The following is a 22643-nucleotide window of genomic DNA, read 5'->3' as shown; positions in this document are numbered from 1 at the left end:
CACCTTCCTGTAACAATATGAACCTACAGACACACACACACACACACACACACACACACACACACACACACACACACACACACACACACAAAAATCCCTATCCTAACTAGAAGTTTTGGTCAACACCAGCCTTACATTTACAGTACCACTGCTCTACTGGATGCCAAATATTATAATATTTTCACTATGTTGAAGTCACGTTTCTATCTTGTGAGCCAAAGTCTTCAATTTTTATGCAGTTTTCATTTCCATATGAATTTGATTGTGTAACCTAATTACTAAGACATTTTACACTCTACTAAATAAAATAGGCCCACTTTTTGAGTTTTGATGGTCGAGCAGCATGCTGGTAGAAAACATTACCAGCAACTCTGCTGATGCCAGCTTCATATTTGGAATTTGTTTTTCGGGAGTCTTAGTGAGGCAGCACGTCAGCATTTTAAATTGAGCAGTTTTAGCAAACAAAGCGAAAGAGCAGCGCTTGAAGGAGGAAGGTGGGAGCAGAGCAGTGTTGGGGTTTGTTCTCTAGCATTGTTAGTCTGTACCTGCAGCTGTGATTTGGTGCTATGTAAATAAAACTGAGTTGAAGTGTAACTCCTTATTTTGGAACTACACTAACACCGGTCGTATGTAGAGACAACATTGGTTCACAGTTTTGTGTTCAGAGGCTAAAAACGAGGCCTTTAGAGACCTTCAAGACCAGACTCTGTCTCCTTGGAAGCAAAATATAAAGAAATGAGGTGTCCAAGACTTTTGGATGGCACTATATTTGACACAGCAACGTGTAGTTTATATATAAATGTTAAACTTCATTGGCTCCACATTTCCAAATACCAGAATTGCCTGTTTGAACTTTAGTGATTGAAAACTGAAGACTGGGTCCTGAAAGAGTCCAGATCAAACATTTTCTTCTTTTTAACTTTTGAAATCTACCGTTTTGTGCGTACTGGTCTAGACGGGCAGGATTAATGAGCACCTTCTGTTGGAAACCATAAAAATCACAGTGAGCTTATTAGCAGCCAGGTTTGCACAAAAACACTGTCGTGAATTGATGTAAATGTAGTTCAGACTGCAGGAGGTCGTTGGAGAGAAGTGTTCTCAGCTGTTTTTCACTTTAACGAGCAAAGTAAGAGATTAATGTTGAGTCACTGTCAGGATTTCATCACATAAAACCTCTACGTACTCTGTACACCGCCGGAGCAGGTTTATTATGTCTTTGTTATCAGTCTGATAAAGAAATCACACCACAGGATCCCATTTATCAGACCCCCTGCTGTCACACATCATTAATCACGAGCTTGGGCCTAACAGCGTCTCATTAAAAGCTTTTCTGACTCTTGATAACAAAATCTGGCCATGGAAGATGTGACGTATACTACTATTCTATCTATGATATAGATGATATTCAAAGTCTTCACAATTTCATGTTGGGAAACATAATTCTGAAATTGTTCTAAAATGTGTAGACTTTTTAGCAGATTGGTGAAAATCTGCCCATTTTTGCTGATGCGACGCCAGGTAACCTAATTAGTTGCTAAATGTTCCTCCAGCTGTTTCTTTTGTGCTGCTTAATTTTCTCCATCCAAACGTTTTTGAGACACGACGCTGTCATCAAATTCAAAATTTAAGTGGTCTCTAAAAACAGTCTCTTTTTAAATATTCGACGTGGTTTCTTATGTTCTGTTGTGAATATGAGGTTTGCAAGCCGCTGCCTTCTGCTTTTGTTTCTGAAGCTTCTTAAATGTGAAGTTTTGCTTCTTTGATTTCTCTAAACTCCCCTGCTGCATGTCTCCTTTTCACCTCACGATTTTTAATCAAATGACTTGAAAGATTCATTCTTGTTCTTGTTCTCTATGGGGGCTCTGGCTTCCTTCAACAGTCCAAAGACATCCATGTTAATTGGCTTCAGTAGATGTACGTGTGAGTGTGAATGTGTTGGTCCTGAGATATGGTTCAGGCTGGTTTATAGGCCAACCTTGCGTTTCTTTGACAGTAGTTGTCAAACGGTAGCTCTTACGCAGAGTAATGGTTTGTCTAAAGAGTTTCATCCACGCCATAAGACTTCTTATAGTTTGGCGCCCTCTGCTGGTCCAAAGGCTGAATTACCCCATGCTGTAGCCCTATATCATTTCATACGTGCAGGTCTGAGAGGAAAAGCAGCGGTGACTGACGCACCCACGCGCCTCAGTCAGAGGCGGCGGCACAAACCTGTAGTTACTCAGTGTAATGCCAATAACTCTTGCATCTGCTCATGATTCACAATTCTGGGGTAACCATCAAGTTTTCTCCTACATCAGCAGGGATGTGACACGCTGTACGTGACAGAGGATTAAAAAAAGAAGTATTAATGGCACACACAACCTGTAGCGCTATAAAAACACTGGTGGGTGAGAAGTGGGGCCAGGACACGTCACATATGGCGTCTGTGCAAAGGCGGAGAAATAAACACCCAAACACAGGGTTAGTACACATTTTTTAATAACATGGCACAATTTACATAACACAAGTTTAAATGAGGAGCATGCTGAAGATTCAGTCGCTTCATTTTTTCTCATTGTACACGATCTAGAAAGACTTCGTTTTTTCCCCTGTACACGGTAAACAGCAAAAGGTTTCTCGTTGAACAATCTTTTTGCGATACGTATCGACTAACCACTATGGCTCGGGTGGACAATTTCATGTTGGATTAAAAAACACTGCACGACATGATATCACAGAGTTTGAAGCGCACAACTAAACCTTCAGTGGACTACTAAAATAGATCTCTGCTTGTTAGAAACAAACCGTCCATGGTTGAGACTTGCTTTTTTTGTATTTTGATTTTGTAGGTACAACAACTTAGGAAAGCACTTTAATACACTGTTTGACCAACAGAAACATGTACTTTACACTCCTCCGCTAGGGCTAATGTGCCGTCATGGTGTTTAATGCGCTGCATTCTCCCCAGAACAAGACTGGTGTTAACCAAGAGGACAACAAAAAAATCCATCCACACATTTGTGCTGCTGGCTTTTTACATCACAATTTAATATTCAGTTCAATGGGATTGTCACCACAGATTATTATAAGACAAAAATCATTTTGTTTTTGTTAAATCTGAAACCCTGTGCGGATCAGTTAAAGCTGCATCTGTCAGCACGGACGCAAAGTTAATGTCAAGTCTGCGTTGTGGAGAGAATACAGTCCTTGAATGGTACACAGTGGCACGCAGTCAGTAGTGTTGAAGGCCAGCTTTCAGAAAGGGAACCGAGACATTTGTTGCATAGTTGAATCTGGGGATCTGGTACAATGCGAATCACCTGCGTCAACCAAACGATAAAGAAATTGCAAAAAGCACGTTCTGAATCATACTCCTGTATTTACATCTGTCAAAGTAAAGCTTTCGAAACACTCTTTTGCATATTTGTACCATGAATTTGAATCCGTACAGGGCGAGCACAGCGACTGTACACATTATCTACACACTCAGTGCTAAAGTACCTGTACAATCCAAAGTTGCTCATTCTGACTCCACATCACTTTTCTATACAAGAGAAAGAATGCACACGGAAAGCTGGAGCAAAACGGGAAAACAAAATCTCTGAAAAAAAGCTTTTTTTGTTCCATGATTATTGTCTCTTTGTAGTTTTATACAAAAACGATTCATTGCATGGGCATCTGTGTGCCCACATAAATTATTCACAGCTATGTTACAGTCTTGCTTTGCCAAAGCTAAGTGCTTGGTTGTGAGTTCAGTGTTGGTGAGGCACAGGGCTGCAGGGCCACCGCGTCTGCTCGCCTCACCGCGCCTCGATGTCTTTGTGAGCCGGTCTGTCTCTGATATCTGTGCCCAGGGGAGTAGTCCGTCTGGGCGAGCCGGGCCGGGCGCCCAGTGTGGGAATGAGTGGGGGCGGTGCACTCAGAGACGCGGTGGGTGGCGTTTTGTTCAGAATACCATTCTGATGGGCGGTGGCTGCGGCTGCGGCTGCGGCAGCTGCTGCCGCTGCGGCTGAGGGACTCACCCTGGAGTAGTGCATGCCAGCGAGTCCGGGGGCCATGAGGCCCGGGGCAGGGTGGGGGAGGTGTCCGTCGAGGGCGGGATGGTGCACCGCGGGGTGGAGGCGCCCGTGCTCGTAGTCCTCTCGGAGCATGTTGAGGCGATCGCGCTCCTCCAGTTGGGCGCGCTCCTGTTCCCTCCTCTGCTCCAGGACCAGGGGGTGGGCGTGGTCGCGATTAAAGTCGTGAGGCTCGCGGTCCCTGTAGGAGCGCTCTGCCTCGTACAGGCGCGGCCCTGCCAACCGGTGCAGAGGATCGTTCCTCAGCAGCAGGTCCCTGGCCAAAGGGTCTCGCCTGTGAATGTCCAGGCCCCTGTAGGGGTCTCTCATTGGGTCCCAGTGGAAGGGAGGGTAGGGGAATCTGTCAGCTCCTGGGATGGGACTGATACCCATAAAGGGCGCCACGACTCGAGTTCTCTCTAGGCTGCTGATGCTGTTGATGGGGTGGACAACGGGCATGCCCATGGACACAGGCACTGAGGAGGGAGGGTGGAGATTAGGGGTGGAGGACGCCTGTTGCAGGTGCTCACTGGCCCTCTCTGCGCCTCCATCCTGCTCCTCCTTCCTCTCCTCCTTTACTTTCACCTCACTGCTCTTCTTCTGGTGCTCGTATGGCAGCTCCGCCTTCTTCTCCAGGACATCCCTCGTCAGGCCACCGTTGGGACGTTCCAAGCTGGTCTGCCGGACATAGGGTGACGCCGATCCTCTGTTTGACATTTTGTCCTCCGACGCTCGGCCGTCATGGATGACAGGCGTGTCCTTGTCACTGTGCTGGCTGTCTTTGAGCTTGTGGTCGTCTGTGCCGTTGTCTTTCCATGAATCCGAGTGCTCCCTTTCCCTCTCTTTGGCCTTGTTCTCCTTCTCCCTCTGAGGCTCTCCAGAAGCAGGTGGCAGGTGGTTCCTGTGGTGCTCAGGAGGTCGGCTGTGGCTAAGAAGGCTGATTGGATTGACGGGGACCGGGGACGGATGGCTGGGATGACGCTTTTCAACAGAGTCCCTACAGGCACAAACAAGGTTATGAGAGTTTTACGTTTGGAGTTAAATAACTGTACAGAGAAAAAAACATTTTATGGAAAATTATGATTATGTAAAACATACAGGAAACATCTTTAATTTAAGCCTTTGCCAATCTGCTTATCACCACCTGACTGATGCTGCTGCTGACTTGTCTACATGACTCTGACTCAACTAAATTCAATGCTGCTGCTAATTAAGGAGCTGTTATCAAATATGGGCGATGCTAACCTTTTCCTCTCTCCTCCCCCCAGCAGGAGCACGAGGTCGCTGATCATAATTCACGTCGGCAGTAATGACACCCGGTTACGCCAATCGGAGGTCACTAAAATCAATATTGAATCGGTGTGTAACTTTGCCAAAACAATGTGGGACTCTGTAGTTTTCTCTGGTCCCCTCCCCAATCAGACCAGGAGTGACATGTTTAGCTGCATGTTCTCCTTAAATTGCTGGCTGTCTGAGTGGTGTCCCAGAAACGATGTGGGCTTCATAGATAATTGGCAAACCTTCTGGAGGAAACCTGGTCTTGTTAGGAGAGACAGCATCCATCCCACTTTGGATGGAGCAGCTCTCATTTCTAGAAATATGGACAAAAATGGATTGGGGCTGCAGCTGCAGTAATGCAGACACTGCACCGGTCCGTCGTGGTGAAGAGGGAGCTGGGTGTAAAAGCGAAGCTCTCAATTTACCGGTCGATCTACGTCCCTACCCTCACCTATGGCCACGAGCTGTGGGTAGTGACCGAAAGAACGAGATCGCGGATACAAGCGGCAGAAATGAGCTTCCTCCGAAGGGTGGCTGGCCTCTCCCTTAGAGATAGGGTGAGAAGTTCGGCCATCCGGGAGGGGCTCAGAGTAGAGCAGCTGCTGCTCCACATCGAAAGGAGCCAGCTGAGGTGGTTCGGGCATCTGACAAGGATGCCCCCTGGGCGCCTCCTGGGTGAGGTGTTCCAGGCATGTCCCACCGGGAGGAGGCCCCGGGGCAGACCCAGGACACGCTGGAGAGATTATATCTCTCGGCTGGCCTGGGAACGCCTCAGTGTTCCCCCGGATAAGCTGGAGGAGGTGGCTGGGGAGAGGGAGGTCTGGGCCTCTTTGCTTAGGCTGCTGCCCCCGCGACCCGGCCCCGGACAAAGCGGATGAAGATGGATGGATGGATGGATGGACAAAAATATGACTATCCAGAGTTGGGACCAGGAAGCAGAGCTGCAGTCTTACACGCCTCTCTGCAGCTTCTCTCCTCCTGCTACCCCCCCAAAAACCCATCTCCATAGAGACTGTGTCAGCTTCCAAAAAGACAAAAAACGAACTAAAAACCAGCAACAAACAACTTAAACATAAACAATTACAAAGAAAGAACAATACAGTATCCACATCCTAACTAAAGAGTAAAACAGTGAAATGTGGATTATTAAATATTAGGTCTCTCTCCTCCAAGTCTCTGTTAGTACATGACTTAATAATTGATCAACAAATCGATTTACTCTGCCTTACAGAAACCTGGTTTTAGCAGGATGATTATGTTAGTTTAAATGAATCAACACCCCCGAGTCATTCTACCAGAAACCTCGAAGCACAGGCCGAGGGGGAGGTGTGGCAGCAATTTTTCACACAAGCCTATTAATTAATGAAAGACCAAGACAGACTTTTAATTCATTTGAAAGCCTGATGCTTAGCCTCATCCACCCCAGCTGTAAAACTCAGAAACCAGTCTTACTTGTTATCATCTATCGTCCACCTGGGCCTTACACAGAGTTTCTGTCTGATTTCTCAGACTTTATATCTAATTTAGTTCTGAGCTCAGATAAAATAATTATTGTGGGTGATTTTAACATCCATGTAGATGCTAAAAATGACAGCCTCAACATGGCATTTAGTCTGTTATTAGACTCAATCGGCTTCTGTCAAAATGTAAAAGAACCCACCCACCACTTTAATCACACTCTAGATCTTGTGTTAACATATGGCATAGAAACTGAACATTTAACAGTGTTTCCTGAAAACCCTCTCCTGTCTGATCATTTCCTGATAACATTTACATTTACAATAATTGATTACACAGCGGTGGAGAGTAGACTTTATCAAAGTAGATGTCTTTCTGAAAGCGCTGTAACTAAGTTTAAGAATATAATCCACCCACTGTTATCATCTTCAATGCCCTGTACCAACACAGAGCAGAGCAGCTATCTGAACGCTACCCCAACAGAGGTCAATTATCTTGTTAATAATTTCACCTCCTCACTACGTACGACTCTGGATACTGTAGCTCCAGTGAAAACTAAGGTCTCAAATCAGAAGTACCTGACTCCGTGGTATAATTCTCAAACACGTAGCCTAAAGCAGATGACTCGTAATCTGGAGAGGAAATGGCGTGTCACAAATCTAGAGGATCATCATTTAGCCTGGAGAAATAGTTTGCTGCTTTATAAGAAAGCCCTCCACAAAGCCAGAACATCTTACTATTCATCACTGATTGAAGAAAATAAGAACAACCCCAGGTTTCTCTTCAGCACTGTAGCCAGGCTGACAAAAAGTCAGAGCTCTGTTGAGCCAACCATCCCTTTAACGTTAACTAGTAATGACTTCATGAACTTCTTCACGAATAAAATTTTTATCATTAGAGAAAAAATGACCAGTAATCATCCCACAGATGTAATATTATCTACAGCTACTCTTAGTACCATTGATGTTAAGTTAGACTCTTTTTCTCCAATTGATCTTTCTGAGTTAACTTCAATAATTACTTCCTCCAAACCATCAACGTGTCTTTTAGACCCCATTCCTACAAAACTGCTCAAAGAAGTCCTGCCATTAATTAATTCTTCGATCTTAAATATGATCAACCTATCTCTAATAATCAGCTATGTACCACAGGCCTTCAAGCTGGCTGTAGTTAAACCTTTACTCAAAAAGCATCTCTAGACCCAGCAGTCTTAGCTAATTATAGGCCAATCTCCAACCTGCAGAGGAATGGCTTATTTGAAGAGTTTCAGTCAGGTTTCAGAGCTCATCACAGCACAGAAACAGCTTTAGTGAAGGTTACAAATGATCTTCTTATGGCCTCTGACAGTGGACTCATCTCTCTGCTTGTCCTGCTAGACCTCAGTGCAGCGTTCGATACTGTCGACCATAATATCCTATTAGAGCGATTAGAACATGCTGTAGGTATTACAGGTACTGTGCTGCAGTGGTTTGTATCATATCTATCTAATAGACTCCAGTTTGTGCATGTAAATGGCGAGTCCTCTTCACACACTGAGGTTAATTATGGAGTTCCACAGGGTTCAGTGCTAGGACCAATTCTGTTTACATTATACATGCTTCCCTTAGGCAGCATCATTAGAAGACATAGCATACATTTACACTGCTATGCAGATGACACCCAGCTCTATCTGTCCATGAAGCCAGATAACACACACCAATTAGTTAAACTGCAGGAATGTCTTAAAGACATAAAGACCTGGATGGCCGCTAACTTTCTGCTTCTTAATTCAGATCAAACTGAGGTTATTGTACTCGGCCCTGAAAAGCTTAGAAATATGGTATCTAAGCAGATGCTTACTCTGGATGGCATTACCTGGGCCTCCAGTAACGCTGTGAGGAACCGTGGAGTCATTTTTGACCAGGACATGTCCTTCAACGCACATATTAAACAAATATGTAAGACTGCGTTCTTCCATTTGTGCAACATCTCTAAAATTAGAAATATCCTGTCTCAGAGTGACGCTGAGAAACTAGTTCATGCATTTATTACTTCCAGGCTGGACGACTGTAATTCATTATTATCAGGAAGTCCTAAAAACTCACTCAAAAGCCTTCAGCTAATCCAAAATGCTGCAGCAAGAGTCCTGACAGGGACTAGAAAGAGAGAGCAGATTTCTCCTGTTTTGGCTTCCTGTTAAATCCAGAATTGAATTCAAAATCCTGCTCCTCACATACAAGGTCTTAAATAATCAGGCCCCATCTTATCTTAATGACCTTGTAGTACCATATCACCCTATTAGAGCACTTCGCTCTCGCTCTGCAGGCCTACTTGTTGTTCCTAGAGTATTTAAAAGTAGAATGGGAGGCAGAGCCTTCAGTTTTCAGGCCCCTCTTCTGTGGAACCAGCTTCCAGTTTGGATTCAGGAGACAGACACTATCTCTACTTTCAAGATTAGGCTTCAAACTTTCCTTTTTGCTAAAGCATATAGTTAGGGCTGGACCAGGTGACCCTGAATCCTCCCTTAGTTATGCTGCAATAGACGTAGGCTGCCGGGGGATTCCCATGATGCATTGAGTTTTTCCTTTCCAGTCACCTTTCTCACTCACTATGTATTAACAGACCTCTCTGCACTGAATCATATCTGTTATTAACCTCTGTGTCTCTTCCACAGCATGTCTTTATCCCGTCTTCCTTCTCTCACCCCAACCAATCACAGCAGATGGCCCCGCCCCTCCCTGAGCCTGGTTCTGTCGGAGGTTTCTTCCTGTTAAAAGGAAGTTTTTCCTTCCCACTGTCGCCAAAGTGCTGCTGATAGGGGGTCATATGATGTATTATTGTGCGATCTACTGTACTGTACTGTGCTGTTGTGATTTGGCGCTGTGTAAATAAAATTGAATTGAATGGAATCTTTTGTTCATTAAACTGTCACTTTGTTGCACTCACACACTGACCACATTACTCATATAGTTGTTACATTGTTCACCACCCACCTGTCCTTGTCCTCTTTACTGACCAACGAGTCCCGTTTGTCAGAGTCTCGGTCCCTCTCGTGTGAGCTCACCGACGCGCTCCTCTCAGACTCTCCGGGTTTCAGCCAGGGTGGCGGCGTAGGGAACGAAGGTGGCGTGCGATGCAGGCGGTTCCACGGCTCCTGGTGGCTGTTGTTACTGCTGCTGTTGAAGTGCTGTGGCGCGTTTGGGCCATCTTTGTGGCCAAACACCGAGTTGGCCCCTGTTAGGGATTCAACACGTGGAAAAACATGGAACGCAAGTTAAATGCGTAGCTCTGCTGATCCTCATATGCAGGCAGCATTACAAACAGTGAGAGGATTACTCCACCTAAACTACAGGTAGGCGACTGATTTTCCCGAGGGACCGCACGAGAAACTGTGACCCTCCACAACAGTCACGGTTTCTCATGTGGCCACTCCCAAGCAAGTGTCTTTCTTGAGGCTGAAACTCACTTAGTGCTGGATTGCCCAATCCCCCGAAGGCCGACGAGCTGAGAGATCCCAGTCCTCCAAACGATGGAGGCCTACTGAAAGGCTCTGGGAGAAGACACAGCATGTTAGCGCTGATGCAATCAACACCCTCGTTTTGGATCGGTCAGACTGAGATGAAGCGTGCTGTTACCTAAATGAGATGCTGGAGGAAGAAAGTTTCCAGGATGGTGCGGTGGATGGCCAAAGGGAGCTGCAGATGGGTGCGTAGGACCTGAGGAGGAGGATAACCACAGACTGTAACATCAGCAAAAGTAAGTGTTAACTGGTCAACTGGTGAAGTCTTTCTGGAGCTGTCAGTAAGAGCTAATCGATAAGTAATTCGTATTTTAAAAACTTTAACTGTAAAGTTAAAGTTCAGTAAAAGACTTCAGAAAAATGTCCTTCAGTATTTTTGTGCAGACAAAAGCATCTGTAAATAAACAGCCACGAACTTATTAGTCGACTGTAGATTACAGGCACAGCCATTAAAGCAGCAATTCGTTTACACGCGTGTTTCTCTTCAAAGTCAACTCTCACATAAGTCCCATCATCACGTCAAAAGAGAAACAACGATGCTCCTGTTAATACGAGATTAATTGCATTTAATGATACTGCGCATAGCAAACAAGGAGAATCAGCTGAAAGCTCCAGAAAGATTTAAGACTTTCCTTGTACGACTTTGGCCCTGAGAGCTTCACACAAAGACCAACAGCACAGGCTCAGGACAGATGTTGTGGGGACAATGGCTACGATCTAAGTTGTTATATATCGCTGCAGAAATCTGCTGCCCAGATGATTTACTGTGCAGCCTGATCATGCTCTCCCAGATGATCAGCTTTAGCTCAGCTGTTGGTGTAACTAATGAGGATAAAGCCAGCTAGTTATCCCAAGATTATCTGCACTAGAAAGCTAATAGTAAGCAAGCAGAAAGCTGCACTGCTTACAGCTTTACAACTTTTGGGATTAATAAAAGATTGAAGTGTAAAAAAAGTTTTCTCAGGGCTCTATGCAGTGAGTACACCGAGTACCTCCCGTACTTCTAAAGGAATTAACAGCAGCCAGGTGCCGATAATCAAATTCACTTTAATAACTGATCATCGGTTTGTGTTAGCACTCAGGTGTGTGGTAATAAAACGCCACAATCTTCCCAGGAGATGACACAAAGCTGCAGGCCTCTGTTAGCGTGCTAAATGTTCCACAGTATTACAGTGTAGTTAGAAAGGCAGGGAACAAGTGTATTTGGAAAGAGTGCAAGGAGACGGCTTGTCCTCTTTAAAGTGAACATGGCATAACGGCAAATGTTTGAAATGACGTCTGAGTCCTTCAGACAGACGAGACTAAAACAGCCGTTTGGCCATAAAGCGCAGCACCAAACACTGCAGAGAGTCCCGTGAAAACGGTGCTTTTTTTCCTGCTGTTTTGTCGTATCTCATCTTTAGTAAAGATATTTTCTTCATTTGTTGGCGTTTTGTCCAGTTGCTGCATCGGACATTATGACAACCTGACATTTTGGGACACTGACGCAGAGCCAAATAAGTAATAGTAGCAGAGGGGGGCGTTGTGGTAGTTTGATGACCTAATCTTGGGATAGTTAAGCTAAACTCAGGAATTCCACACACTGCCTGGAAAACTGTCGTTGTTATGTCTTGATGATACCTGGCTAGTTACAGGCTGAACGAAGCAAACCCAGCACTGCTGCGGCTTGAAGTTTAATAACCAGATCCAACATAGAGGGAAAAAGGCTGACTCACATCTGCAGTCTGTGGATACTTAAACTACACCAGGAGCACCAGAGACGACTGTACTAACCCAAAGTGCGACTTCAAGGTCTGCCTGTATTTAACAGCAAGCGGGGACCTTGTTGACATCACTAAAACCCATTTCATGGACTAATCGAATATCCTCTGCTTTATCCAGTATTCCTTTAAGAGGCACGTTGGATGATCTGTTCTTTCACTCTGATTTGTGCGTGTTGTTGTCACATGCTCATGGCTGTTTTAAACATGAACGTTTCATATACAGGAGCCAAGCGTGGCGCAGTATGAGTGAACTGTAGAGCTGCGACAGTGTCCAAGAACAGAAACAGGAAGTCAGAGATTGACCCAACAGCTCCAACCTAAAGAAAGGTGAGATATATCTCTGATGGTCACTCTGGTGGAGATCATTCTGTCGGGTTTGCTGATTTCACTCATTCACCACACACGATGCTAGCTCTGCACAGCAGGACCGACTGCTGCTGAATATGAGAGGCGGCCACTGATCAATCGGACAGCTGATGCACTCACCTGCAGCGGAGAAAAGCGTGGCGGGCCGCGCCAAGTCGCCGGGGTGGTGGATAGCACCAAAGAGGCTGGGGCCCGGGGGTCGACTCAGAAACTCGGGCTTGAGGCCGAAGTCTAGCTTGTGAGGGTCGACCTGCATCTGCTGCTGAAAGACGCCAAAGGTACAGAGAGAAACACATGTAAAACCTGAGCTATCAGAGGCTCCTTTTGACCCAGCATTTGGTGTTTCTTGTGTTTTTATGACCTTTTGTGTGATGGTTTATTATTCTTAGTGGTAATCCTGAGTTTCTTCTACGCTAACCTTTGCCCTCTGCGTCCCCTTTTGTGCGTCTGTGTTTGTAAAGTTGTGTGAGTTCTTGTGCCGTGTTTTCCCTCCTTGTGTTTTATTCCATCACGTTTATCTGTGTTTGCCCAAGTCCGTCTCGTCTGCCTCTCCTCCTCCCGCATCATCTTCCTGTTTTATTGTGAAGGTCTCGTGTTTCCGTGTTCGTCCTGTTCAGTTTTGTGTCCCCCGTCCTGCTCTCCGTGTGTCCTCACTTCCCTCGTTATCCTTCTGTATATTTACGTCAGCGTCTCCCTCATGGCTGTCTGTCTCTCCCTGTGTTTCCCCCCGTGTATTTGGATTCTTTGGTTTTTCCAGGTTAGTTTTGTATTGTAAAGCTGTGGTTTGTGAGTTCACGTCCTGCCTCTGAGTCTGCATTTGGGTCCTACTCCTGCTGCACACAGAGACGCTGGTTTTAGGCGTGTTGGGAAGGAAAAATAGTTAAAGCCATCAAGGGAGGTGACTGACTGCTAAGTTCCAGTGAGGTGTCACAATCAAAGCATTACACTAACCTCCAGAAGCAAAAGGAGGATGCAAACCATACAATTTAAATGTCAATTTATTATCAACGGTGTGTGAAGCGACTTCTACTGAGTACAACGGTGAAATCAGCTGATCACAGAAGACACGGAACAATTGTGTGGTTTAACTGATGAAGTGATTTTTCCAGAAGAGAAACTAGAGCCAGATCCACAGAGCGAACCATCAGGAGTTTGGGTTTATTTTGCAGTTCAATTAATACAAATGAGTTAACAGTGTCTATAGAGAGTGGAAGTGTTTGTTATTAACCTCTGTCTCTCTTCCACAGCATGTCTTTATCCTGTCTTCCTTCTCTCACTCCAACCAATCACAGCAGATGGCCCCGCCCCTCCCTGAGCCTGGTTCTGCTGGAGGTTTCTTCCTGTTAAAAGGGAGTTTTTCCTTCCCACTGTCGCCAAAGTGCTTGCTCATAGGGGGTCAAATGATTGTTGGGTTTTTCTCTGTATGTATTATTGTAGCGTCTACCTTACAATATAAAGCGCCTTGAGGTGACTGTTGTTGTGATTTGGTGCTTTATAAATAAAACTGAATTGAAAATTGGACTTTGCTAAACTGACCCAGTATTAGCCTCCTAAGACCTGAACTCTTTCATGCATTTTTAATTTCTCTTTGCTATTTGGGCTGATTGGGACCTGATGAATGTAAAAACAAAGAATTACTGTATTTTTTTTTACCTGATTTTTGTTTCTGAGAAAAATGAGATCCACATACAAGGACATTCGTTTTAAATTTCGATAGGACAGTGGCAGTATAGTGTCCTCGTTAGTGGATATCAGGCCCTTGTAGAGCAAAATTTAGTATTGTGGTCTAGACAACCCAAAATGTGACGCCAGGTCCTAGGAGGTTAAATCCAGCCTTGGCCACACTGTGTTAGGAGGGGTTAGACGAGTCCTCACCTTTACTTTCTGTTGGTGGTGGTATATCTGCCAGGCAATATGGACATGCATGGCACACCACTTCCCCGGTTTCTGTAAGAACAAAAAAATTTATTTAATTAAGAACAAGAAAGAAAATGGTGTGACCAAAAAACACAGTGTCATCTAATCAATACGGTACTATGACTACTAATCACATATTAAAAGGCTAAGAAATGTAGGTGTGCTGAATGAACCATGCACACGCTGGCGTGTGACAGCGAGGCGTCACTGTCGGCCATCTGACAAGGTTTCATAACACACGCGCTGCAGCGTTCTTCAAAATGAGCCCCGTAAACGAGTACACTCAGCCCCCATTTAATTAAAGACACTATCAACTCCATTAGCAAAGACCTTCAAGGCATCGCAGTGATTATTGCGAGGGAGCAGGAGACGGAGACACTGCAGGGAGCGAGCACTCACCCTGAGAATCGGCCGAAACGGATCCGTTAGCTTCAGGAAGGACGGAGAGAGAGAACATGAATTATTCTGCTGTCAGTCAAATCATTTCTAATTAGTCCTTGTGTGTAGCATTCATTAGGAACCAAATTAAAATGTCAAACTGTTCACTTTAAAATTAAGCGTTTCAGGGGTAATTAACACGCGGGTGTTTAAACGGGTTCCTCCTGCGTGGCCTTCTGCAAACAAACACGCTGACACGTCTGTCAATCTACGACTCACCGCTGATCAATAGATCAGAAATAGACTCTATGTGGTAAATTATTCATATGTATTTTAATGCATTTTTAACACTTCCTGTATGAGAACAGCTTGCTTGCTGAGGCTGCTGCTAATGTGGATCCTAATAAAGCAAACCTATGGAGCCTGTACAGTCCGGTCTCCTGGTGCACGGTGGGTGGCGTGTACGTGCTCTTACCCTGGGGTCCTTCTGTAAGAACGTGTGTGGGACGGCTCCGGGTCTTGCGGAAACATCCAGTGGATTAGAGGTCTGGAGAGCAGCAGACGGATCGAAAAATTATTCTCTGAATATAACTCGCCCCCTCCCGGCTAGTCTGTCTGTGGGTGTGTGGTGGTGTCTCACCTTGGGCTGAAAGGCCCCCTGCAGCGAGCTGAAGGGCCCGGTTGGGGGGATGACAGGGGGAAGGCCAGACATGGCTGGAGGGTAGGAGTGGAAGAGCTGGAAGAAGAAAAGAGCGAGAGGAGGCGTGAGGACGATTCGGTCTATCGGTGAAATGCGGCTTTATGAGTCAGTCTAAACAGAGCAGGCAGTTTGTGGTGGTGTTTAAACCTCGCAGTTTAATCGCAGTGACTGCTTAGTTACAAATGATTGCCTACGTGTTACACAAACGGCTTGTTTATCAAATATTCACTGCTTGTTCCCGCTGGATTTAAATCAGGAGAAAAAACCTCCTTTGATATGAAAAGCAGAATGTTGTAATACACGCAAAACACAAGTAAGTCAAACAAGCGCTCAAGGCTTTCATAAACGTATCTGTATGTAGAGAAACAGATATGCAATCATCTGCTTTGCATAATTGTCCCTAACAGTCATATTAGCCAAAGTAACGAGTGCGTGTTTGGCAAACGTGCTTGCATTGCTGCAGTCGCGCATTGGAATTCTTTAAAGCTGGACTCGAGGGTGTGCTGCAAGCTTTTTAAATGCAACTCCACTCCTCTTGTGCACCAAGTATTAAGATGCCACTATGTTTTATAGAGAAGGAATGCTTTCAGCGTGTTTGCCGGGACCATTATACCAGCGGGGGAAAAAAACAAAAAAAGATGAAGCACTTAAAAACAAACTAGGAAGCGGGTCAATCTGAATACAAATAGGTTTTTATGATAGTAAAATCTGCCTCCTAGCTATCGAGGACAAATCAGTTTAATAGTCTGTAGAAAAAGCACACTAGGCAGAAGCACGCTCTGAAAATTTCAGCAAAACGGTAGGACAGCGAGTCCAGTGTTTGAAATCATTTGCTTTTATTGAATAATAATTTTGAGGACGCCACTGCTGGTGACTGGAAAAAAGGAAATAAGCGAGACAGAGAGGTAACGTAGCAACTGTGTTTATCATCACATGCACACAGTAACTGTTAAACTCCAGGATTTAAGAATCCCGATCTGTTGCATCACATCATTAGCTACGGCCGAAGGGTGACATGGAGCAGTAACCGTTAGGAAGCAGATGTACGGTGCATGGGCTGAAATGGCAAAATGGGCAAGCAACAAATCTGAAGCTGGAAGCTAGTACGCAGTAGAGAAACTCACACTGTGTCTGTAGAAGGGGTCGACTTTTGTTGGATATTTGTCAAACTGTAGGAGAAATGAAACAGAGCTAAGTACAAAGATTGGCCTCTTTTGTTTCAGGCCAACACACAAAAAAACATCACAAACTGCATTTAAAACCGAAAATACGATTATAGATGAAGATCTAAGACGTCTACCGAGCGGGATCCAAGTTCAACCACTCCCAGCGCCACAATGTTTTCATCCTCCCCCGTTTCCTGATCATCTGAAGACCTTGTAAACTAGCATGAGCTGGCTCTCATTTGGTTGGCTTTTAGTGGTGCGGCGCAGGCTCAGGGCGAACATTTCCACAGTCAAGACTAAACACTGCAGCCATAAAGAGCCTTTTTATGGCCTCATTAGCTGTCAGAGGCCTCACTATGCTGCCTTTGAGGTATCATCATAGCCAAGCAAACCTCTGTGGGTCAGGCAGTTACAAATGTGTATGTGTTTGTGAGAGTTTAGGTTCAGGCACCCATTGCCTGTGGTTCTCTCCCAAACTGCGCGGCTCTTAATGCAATACATTTGCTAGTAATGAAAACCCCCAAATGGGACCAAATGATGTCATTAAAATCAGAATGAATTAAGTGTATTATGTTCTGAAAGCTGGCTCTGAAGTTAACATGCTCCAGGGCAAGTTATTGCCAATTTAGAAAATAACAGCGTTCAAGTCTGGAGTCTCAGCGTATGCCAGAGAAAACACTAGAAAGGCTTTGTGGGAGAATAAAGGCATCGCTGTGGCGTGGACGGACGCGCACGGTCATCGTTGAACGGCCGCCACAGAAACCCGCAGGTCCCCACGGCGTGCCGCTCTCACACATGTCAGAGTATTTAAAAAATAAAATATGAAGTCTTCGCGCTCCCAAACCGCAACGCGAAAACACTTTTTGGTGCCATAGCCGCCCACCGCTCCGCACATGTAGAAGTCATTACGAGAACGTAGACCCCTGCCCCGCCCACCGCCCCAACCCAACACAGGTGTGTTCTACTTATCCTCACATTTCTGGCAGGGGTACGCACCATGGGCGGTGCTGGGGTGGGCATGATGGCGTGTGGGAAGGGCGTGAAGGTGTGCTGGTGGGTGTGCTGGTGGGTGTGTTGGTGCTGATGCTGGTGCTGATGCTGGTGGAACTCAGTGCGCAGGTAGGGCGGGGGGCCAAGCGAGGCACCGCGGTCGGCGCTCTGGGACGCCAGGAAACGGGTGTTGAGCTCTTGGCGCAGAAGGTCTTGCTCTGTAGAGAAGAGGGCGGAGCATTAGGACAGCAGAGCGCTATTAGCAATTAGAGCTGCAGACTCAAATAACCCTCATCTGAGAACTTTAAATACATTTCTCTTTAATTAAGACCCCCTACAGTCCGCCCAGCTGTAGGTCACACGCAGACCCCTGGAGGACCTCGCGCTCCCGTGTGACAGCTCTGTATGTCATCAAAATAAGAAGCCAAGCTGTCAAAAAAGGAAACAAGCAGGAAATGGTTGTGATTACCAGCGTGTCATTTTCCCTCGAAGCGAAGCTCGACATGATTAGAACAGTCTGACTGCTGGAACTGTCAAAATGTGGCGATTTGATACACTCGAGCCCCTCTGAGAGCGCGGATCGGCTTTTTCTAATAACCTTTGTGAAGAATGGATTTCAAGTAATCATTGGCTTTTCTTCTAAATTCAACAAACCCAGCCTTGAGAGATTATATCTCCTCCAGAGTAACCTTATCCTTCCTATTCCACAGTGGCTCGCTACAATATCTTCTGCATTCGTTTCAGGCTTTATTGGGCTGGGAGCGCGGCTGGAATTTTCTCTTCATAAAAATTTCATTAGTATCTTTGGAAAACATCCAGCTCGCTCCGTCCCGTATTGACCAAATTGATTTGTTGCACATGATTGCCGTTCCAGGTGAAATGGACGTTCTGGGAATGTTGCTAGAGCCCCTCCCCGCACTGACCCTGACATTTAGCTTGACAGCACCGCGCAGAAATGTGCACAGGCTCTGTGATCGCTTTTGTAATGCGTGCAGACCGAGAGTGTGAACTTGAACTGTCCACACAACTATAAACACACAAAGCGATGGCATGACGTGCACGTGGATCATCTTGGACGTGGCTGCTTATTTCTTTAAATAATTACCAGGGCAGCATGTGCATCGTCTCTGCGTATCGAATGCTTCAAAATGAAATGCCGCTCTGCGTCCATCATTCATTATGTACTTGTCATGTGTCTCGAGCTTCCCGGCAACAACTGGTTTAAATAAGAACCTGCTGATTGCTTTTGCAGTCAAATGTGCAGTCCTCTGTCAAACCACTTGGGGGCGATGTGGAGACATCTGCGAGCTGCTTGTGCTGTTTACCTGAGTAGGCACTCCCAGCAGCAGGATGTCCGGGTACTGGCAGGGTGCTAGACGTCAATGGTGGCGGTGGAGGCAAGGCTGCTGGAGGAGCAAACATATTGGGGTGGTGTGGGTGTGGAGACGACTGCAAGGCAGACGGGAAGCTGTGGGGGTTATTCTGGTTAGTGGGCAAGGCCAAGGGAAAAGTGGAGGCTGCCGCGGCTGCCGGAGGAGGCGGTGGGTGGTGGGGGAGGTGCAGGGAGGGCGTAGGGGGTCCGTGGGGCTTGGTGCCTGGGGTGCTGCTCCTGCTACTGCTGTAAAGATTAAGACAGAGAGAGAGAAAAAGGCAGATAAGTGGTTAAGCCAGGCGTGATCAGTCAAAATTAACACTTGTTCCTCCACATCCCCTCGTCTCCATCTGCTCTGACGTTCAGTTCCTAGCACGCCGTTTTCACGCCTCAGCTGCCTCCCATTTACAAATGCCTCCCCGTCTCTGTCTCGTGCTTCACAGAATCCAGGGCAAACACGATCTGCGAAAACCCCGTTCGCAGCAGCCTCGGATGCAAATAAACCGCCGCTGGCAAACATAACAGAACGAGCATCTGTCTTTGAACAGCTTCTGCTAAGGCACTTCCTCCACAGCCAGGTACAGAACATGTGCATCGGAAATGGGATGAGAGGGCGAGAGGGCGTGTGTGAGCAAACAGTCTTTTGTAGTGTGTGTGGGTTTCCCCCGGGGCAGTCACGGAGCTAGCGTCTCCACAGCTCCACGCACTAAGCCTAAAAGCTCATTTGCAGCGCTCGCTCGTCGCTGTGGGCCCCAGCCGTGATTATTCACATGCGGGTGCCAGGCCCTGTTGGCACGCTGGCAGACTGGCAGAGCTGGCGCAGAGTCAGGCAGAGAAAGCCAAGTCCTGAGAGCCTGCTAGGCAGAGCTGTTGTTGGGACCGAGTGGCTTCTGAAGGAGCTATCTCAAGGTCTAACATTAATGGAGAGGCTCACAGGGTTCGGTGCTTCTCAACTGATACGATAGAATAAGCTTAGCTGCTATTGTTTTCAATGAAATAAACTACATATTTGAATACACAGATGATCCTTTTAAATTAGGAAAATGTCTCCTGAGCCACTTTTCCTTCTGTTTTCATCCAAAACAGCCTTAAATCCACGAAGCATGAACAATATGGTGATTCAAGGTTACACCAAACTACTGGGAGTCCGAGCTCAGATGTGTGGGTGGATTAAAAAAAAGCCCAGCACTCAGGGTGCAGTGTGGCCCTTTTATTCCGCTGTTAATAATCAGCGCTACAGTTTGGCTGGGGGACTTCCTGATGGCAATTTACATACTGATCATATGCACTTCCAGCTCAAGAGATATTCTTGAATTTTCAAGTGTGTGTGAATATGGAGGTGTTGCCTGAACAGCTCTGCATGAATTTTCTGCATTAGAGCATGTGAGAACATGAGAGCTGTGGGTGTGTGGAGCTTTTTTCCCCATGCACTTCGAGGCTGTCTGACAGTAGCTTACCTGTGGCCGTTGAGGCTGAGGCTGTTGTAGGCAGAAAGGGGTCGGGGGTGGCAGCGCGATGGGGGCCGGTGAGACCCTGACTGGATGGGGTGCTGCTGGTGAGAGTGGTGGTTCGGAAGGGCGGGAGATGGTGGGTGTGGGTGAAGGCTAGGTGTAGGTGGAGGCCTCGGGTGGGATAGCACTTCAGGCTGGTGCTGGTGCCGGGGAGGGGGGGTTGGTGAGGGCTCTTGGCCCTGGGCAAGAGGCAGGGCTGCGGGTGACTGAGGCCTGGGAAGAGCCTCTGAGCGTGGGGGCAGGTGGTTTAAAGGCTGAGTGGGCCCGTTTGGCTGGGTTCGAAGAGGGGACGGGGTCTGGGGGATGGATGGCTGGGGCTGGGGCAGTGACACGGGGAGGGTTGGGGGGGACAAAGGTGGATTGGGGGTGCTGGGTACAGGCAGCTGGCTGTCTCTGCAACTCTCCTGGCTCCTCTCCTGACTGCGTTCTAGGCCTGACACCTTGAGGAGGCCTGGGCCGTGAGGCTCCTGGCTGCCATTGGTGGAGAGCACATCGATGCCAAAATCTGGAACTGCACAAAAACAAGTGTTAAAAACAGATAAAAGGTGCAGATTAACCGTGACGTGCCACAATGAATGTATCGATGATGTCATTTTAACATGCAACGATATCCTGAGGTGGACCCGAGGAACCAAAGACCGAAGCTTCCAAACAACACACGACCTGCTGTACCTGCAGAGCCACAGCCCCCTACTGCAGACACTACAGTGAGTGAGCTGTGAGTGTGAGCAGCTCCTGTCCTTGTTAGTGACATCTCCTCTGTCATGTTTGGTGTGTGAGCTTATCAGCTGACAGCTCCACAAACAGACACAGTTTTTCCTTCTTCCTCCTCATACTGACACACCTTCCTTAGGCTCTGCCAGCACAAACACCACTGCAGCCTTTAACACCGTCCCCGGGGGGAACGACACGAACCAAAAAGTGTTCTGCTTGTTCAGAGTGAACCAGTAGTGCATTGTACTCAAGACCTTCATTTTAAGAGCATTCTCGTTTTCTGTGCTTTCACTTGTAGGCCACATTACATTTTTAATGAGGCACTTTTCCATGCACCTTGCACAAACTGAGATCTGTTCCATACCAGAGGCAAACTGGAGCTGAATAATAGTGACAGCGTGCAGATGTGTGTGCATAGTTTTTGCCGTTTATCAGGTTTCTGCTGCCTTTCACCTTTTCATCGCTTCTACAGTTGAAAAATTAGCTTATTCAAATAGTACGTGCAGTTGTGCTAATCTTCTCTGGAAACACCGATGCATGTTCTTTACCACATGCAAACTAGCTCAACTGATGATATGCATAAAAAGAGCACTGTGTGGGGTAAAAACATTTCAGGGAATGAATTCAGCTTTGCATGTAGTGTGATAGCCATCTGACATGTAATTGCTAAGCAACAGCAATTACATGTCATTTAAACGGCCTGTTTGGACTCCATTAGTCCAAAATGACTGCATCTAAAGAATGACTAAGCGCTGTGCAATGCTGAACTAAAAAAAAAAGGATAATAAGCTCTGTCCGGGGTATTTCTCTGCAGGGACCTCCTCCTACAGAACAAAGTGCTCAGACATCAGCCACCAGCTTGACTCCTCCAGAGGCAGAGAGGCTCATGGGAGATGACAGTGCATACATAAACTGTAATTAGCTCTCTCTGGGCCTCAGGGGGGTTTAGAGCTGGGGCAAGGGCTCCTCCTCCCCCTTGGTGAAGCAGCTAAATCCTTTACCTGCCAAAGAGGTGTAGATGGGAACCAGTTCCCCTGGGCTGAGGCAGCAACCCGCACTGCAGAGCAGCCGCCTGTCACTGGTGGCTTCCATCTCCCTGACACTACCCCCCTGAGACACTCCAATGGGAGCAGGCTGAGCTAACAGAGCTCTAACATTCAGCATTGAAATGCTAAGCGAGGTATTAGCAGCCCCAGGTGCACGCAATATTACAGATAAGGTCAGGGGAGGTCAATTCTGATGCGAGATCAAAATAACGGCTATTGACTCCCGCTCGACACGGAAGAGCTTCCCGGGACATCTGCCAGCCTGTCAGGAGACAAAAGGACACTTTGCAAGCCTGCCATGTGTTTGTGTTGAATGGTCTCTGTCTCTTTAACGCAGTCCAGAAAGAGAAAAATGTTGCAAAATAGACGAGGGTCTCGTTAAAGCTAGCCAACCACTCCTGTGTGCCGCTTCCACATCTCCGATCTACCCTCATGTGCATCAATGAAGAAA

At 46.5% G+C, this 22643-nt stretch overlaps 2 protein-coding genes across 13 annotated transcripts in view; both read right to left on the bottom strand.

Annotated features, from left to right (window-relative positions):
- Positions 1-22643, bottom strand: part of LOC146660124 (uncharacterized) — a 220847-nt gene that overhangs the window by 124230 nt on the left and 73974 nt on the right. The gene's annotated exons all lie outside the window — the stretch shown is intronic.
- The window catches only part of auts2a (activator of transcription and developmental regulator AUTS2 a), a 372946-nt gene continuing 352764 nt past the window's right edge, over positions 2462-22643 (bottom strand). For 3 of the 11 annotated variants that reach the window (XM_085419859.1, XM_085419860.1, XM_085419870.1), the window contains 13 exons: positions 20379-20943; positions 18875-19167; positions 17535-17767; positions 16518-16562; positions 15334-15429; positions 15169-15240; positions 14715-14744; positions 14274-14345; positions 12519-12660; positions 10385-10465; positions 10216-10299; positions 9743-9995; positions 2462-5031 (listed from right to left, as the gene is read on the bottom strand). In XM_085419859.1, coding sequence (XP_085275985.1) covers positions 3780-5031; positions 9743-9995; positions 10216-10299; positions 10385-10465; positions 12519-12660; positions 14274-14345; positions 14715-14744; positions 15169-15240; positions 15334-15429; positions 16518-16562; positions 17535-17767; positions 18875-19167; positions 20379-20943 — 3218 coding nt within the window. In that variant the 3' untranslated portion in view covers positions 2462-3779. The remainder of the gene's footprint in view (positions 5032-9742; positions 9996-10215; positions 10300-10384; positions 10466-12518; positions 12661-14273; positions 14346-14714; positions 14745-15168; positions 15241-15333; positions 15430-16517; positions 16563-17534; positions 17768-18874; positions 19168-20378; positions 20944-22643) is intronic. The other 8 variants (XM_085419862.1, XM_085419863.1, XM_085419861.1 and 5 more) reach the window with 7 other exon arrangements.

This window comes from Rhamphochromis longiceps, linkage group LG10 (assembly GCF_057381845.1).
Source record: "Rhamphochromis longiceps isolate RC_006_pf linkage group LG10, R_longiceps_female_GT1.1, whole genome shotgun sequence".
Lineage (NCBI taxonomy): Eukaryota > Metazoa > Chordata > Actinopteri > Cichliformes > Cichlidae > Rhamphochromis > Rhamphochromis longiceps.
Note: the sequence above shows the minus strand (reverse complement) of the source record. Positions and strands in the feature narration are given on the sequence as shown.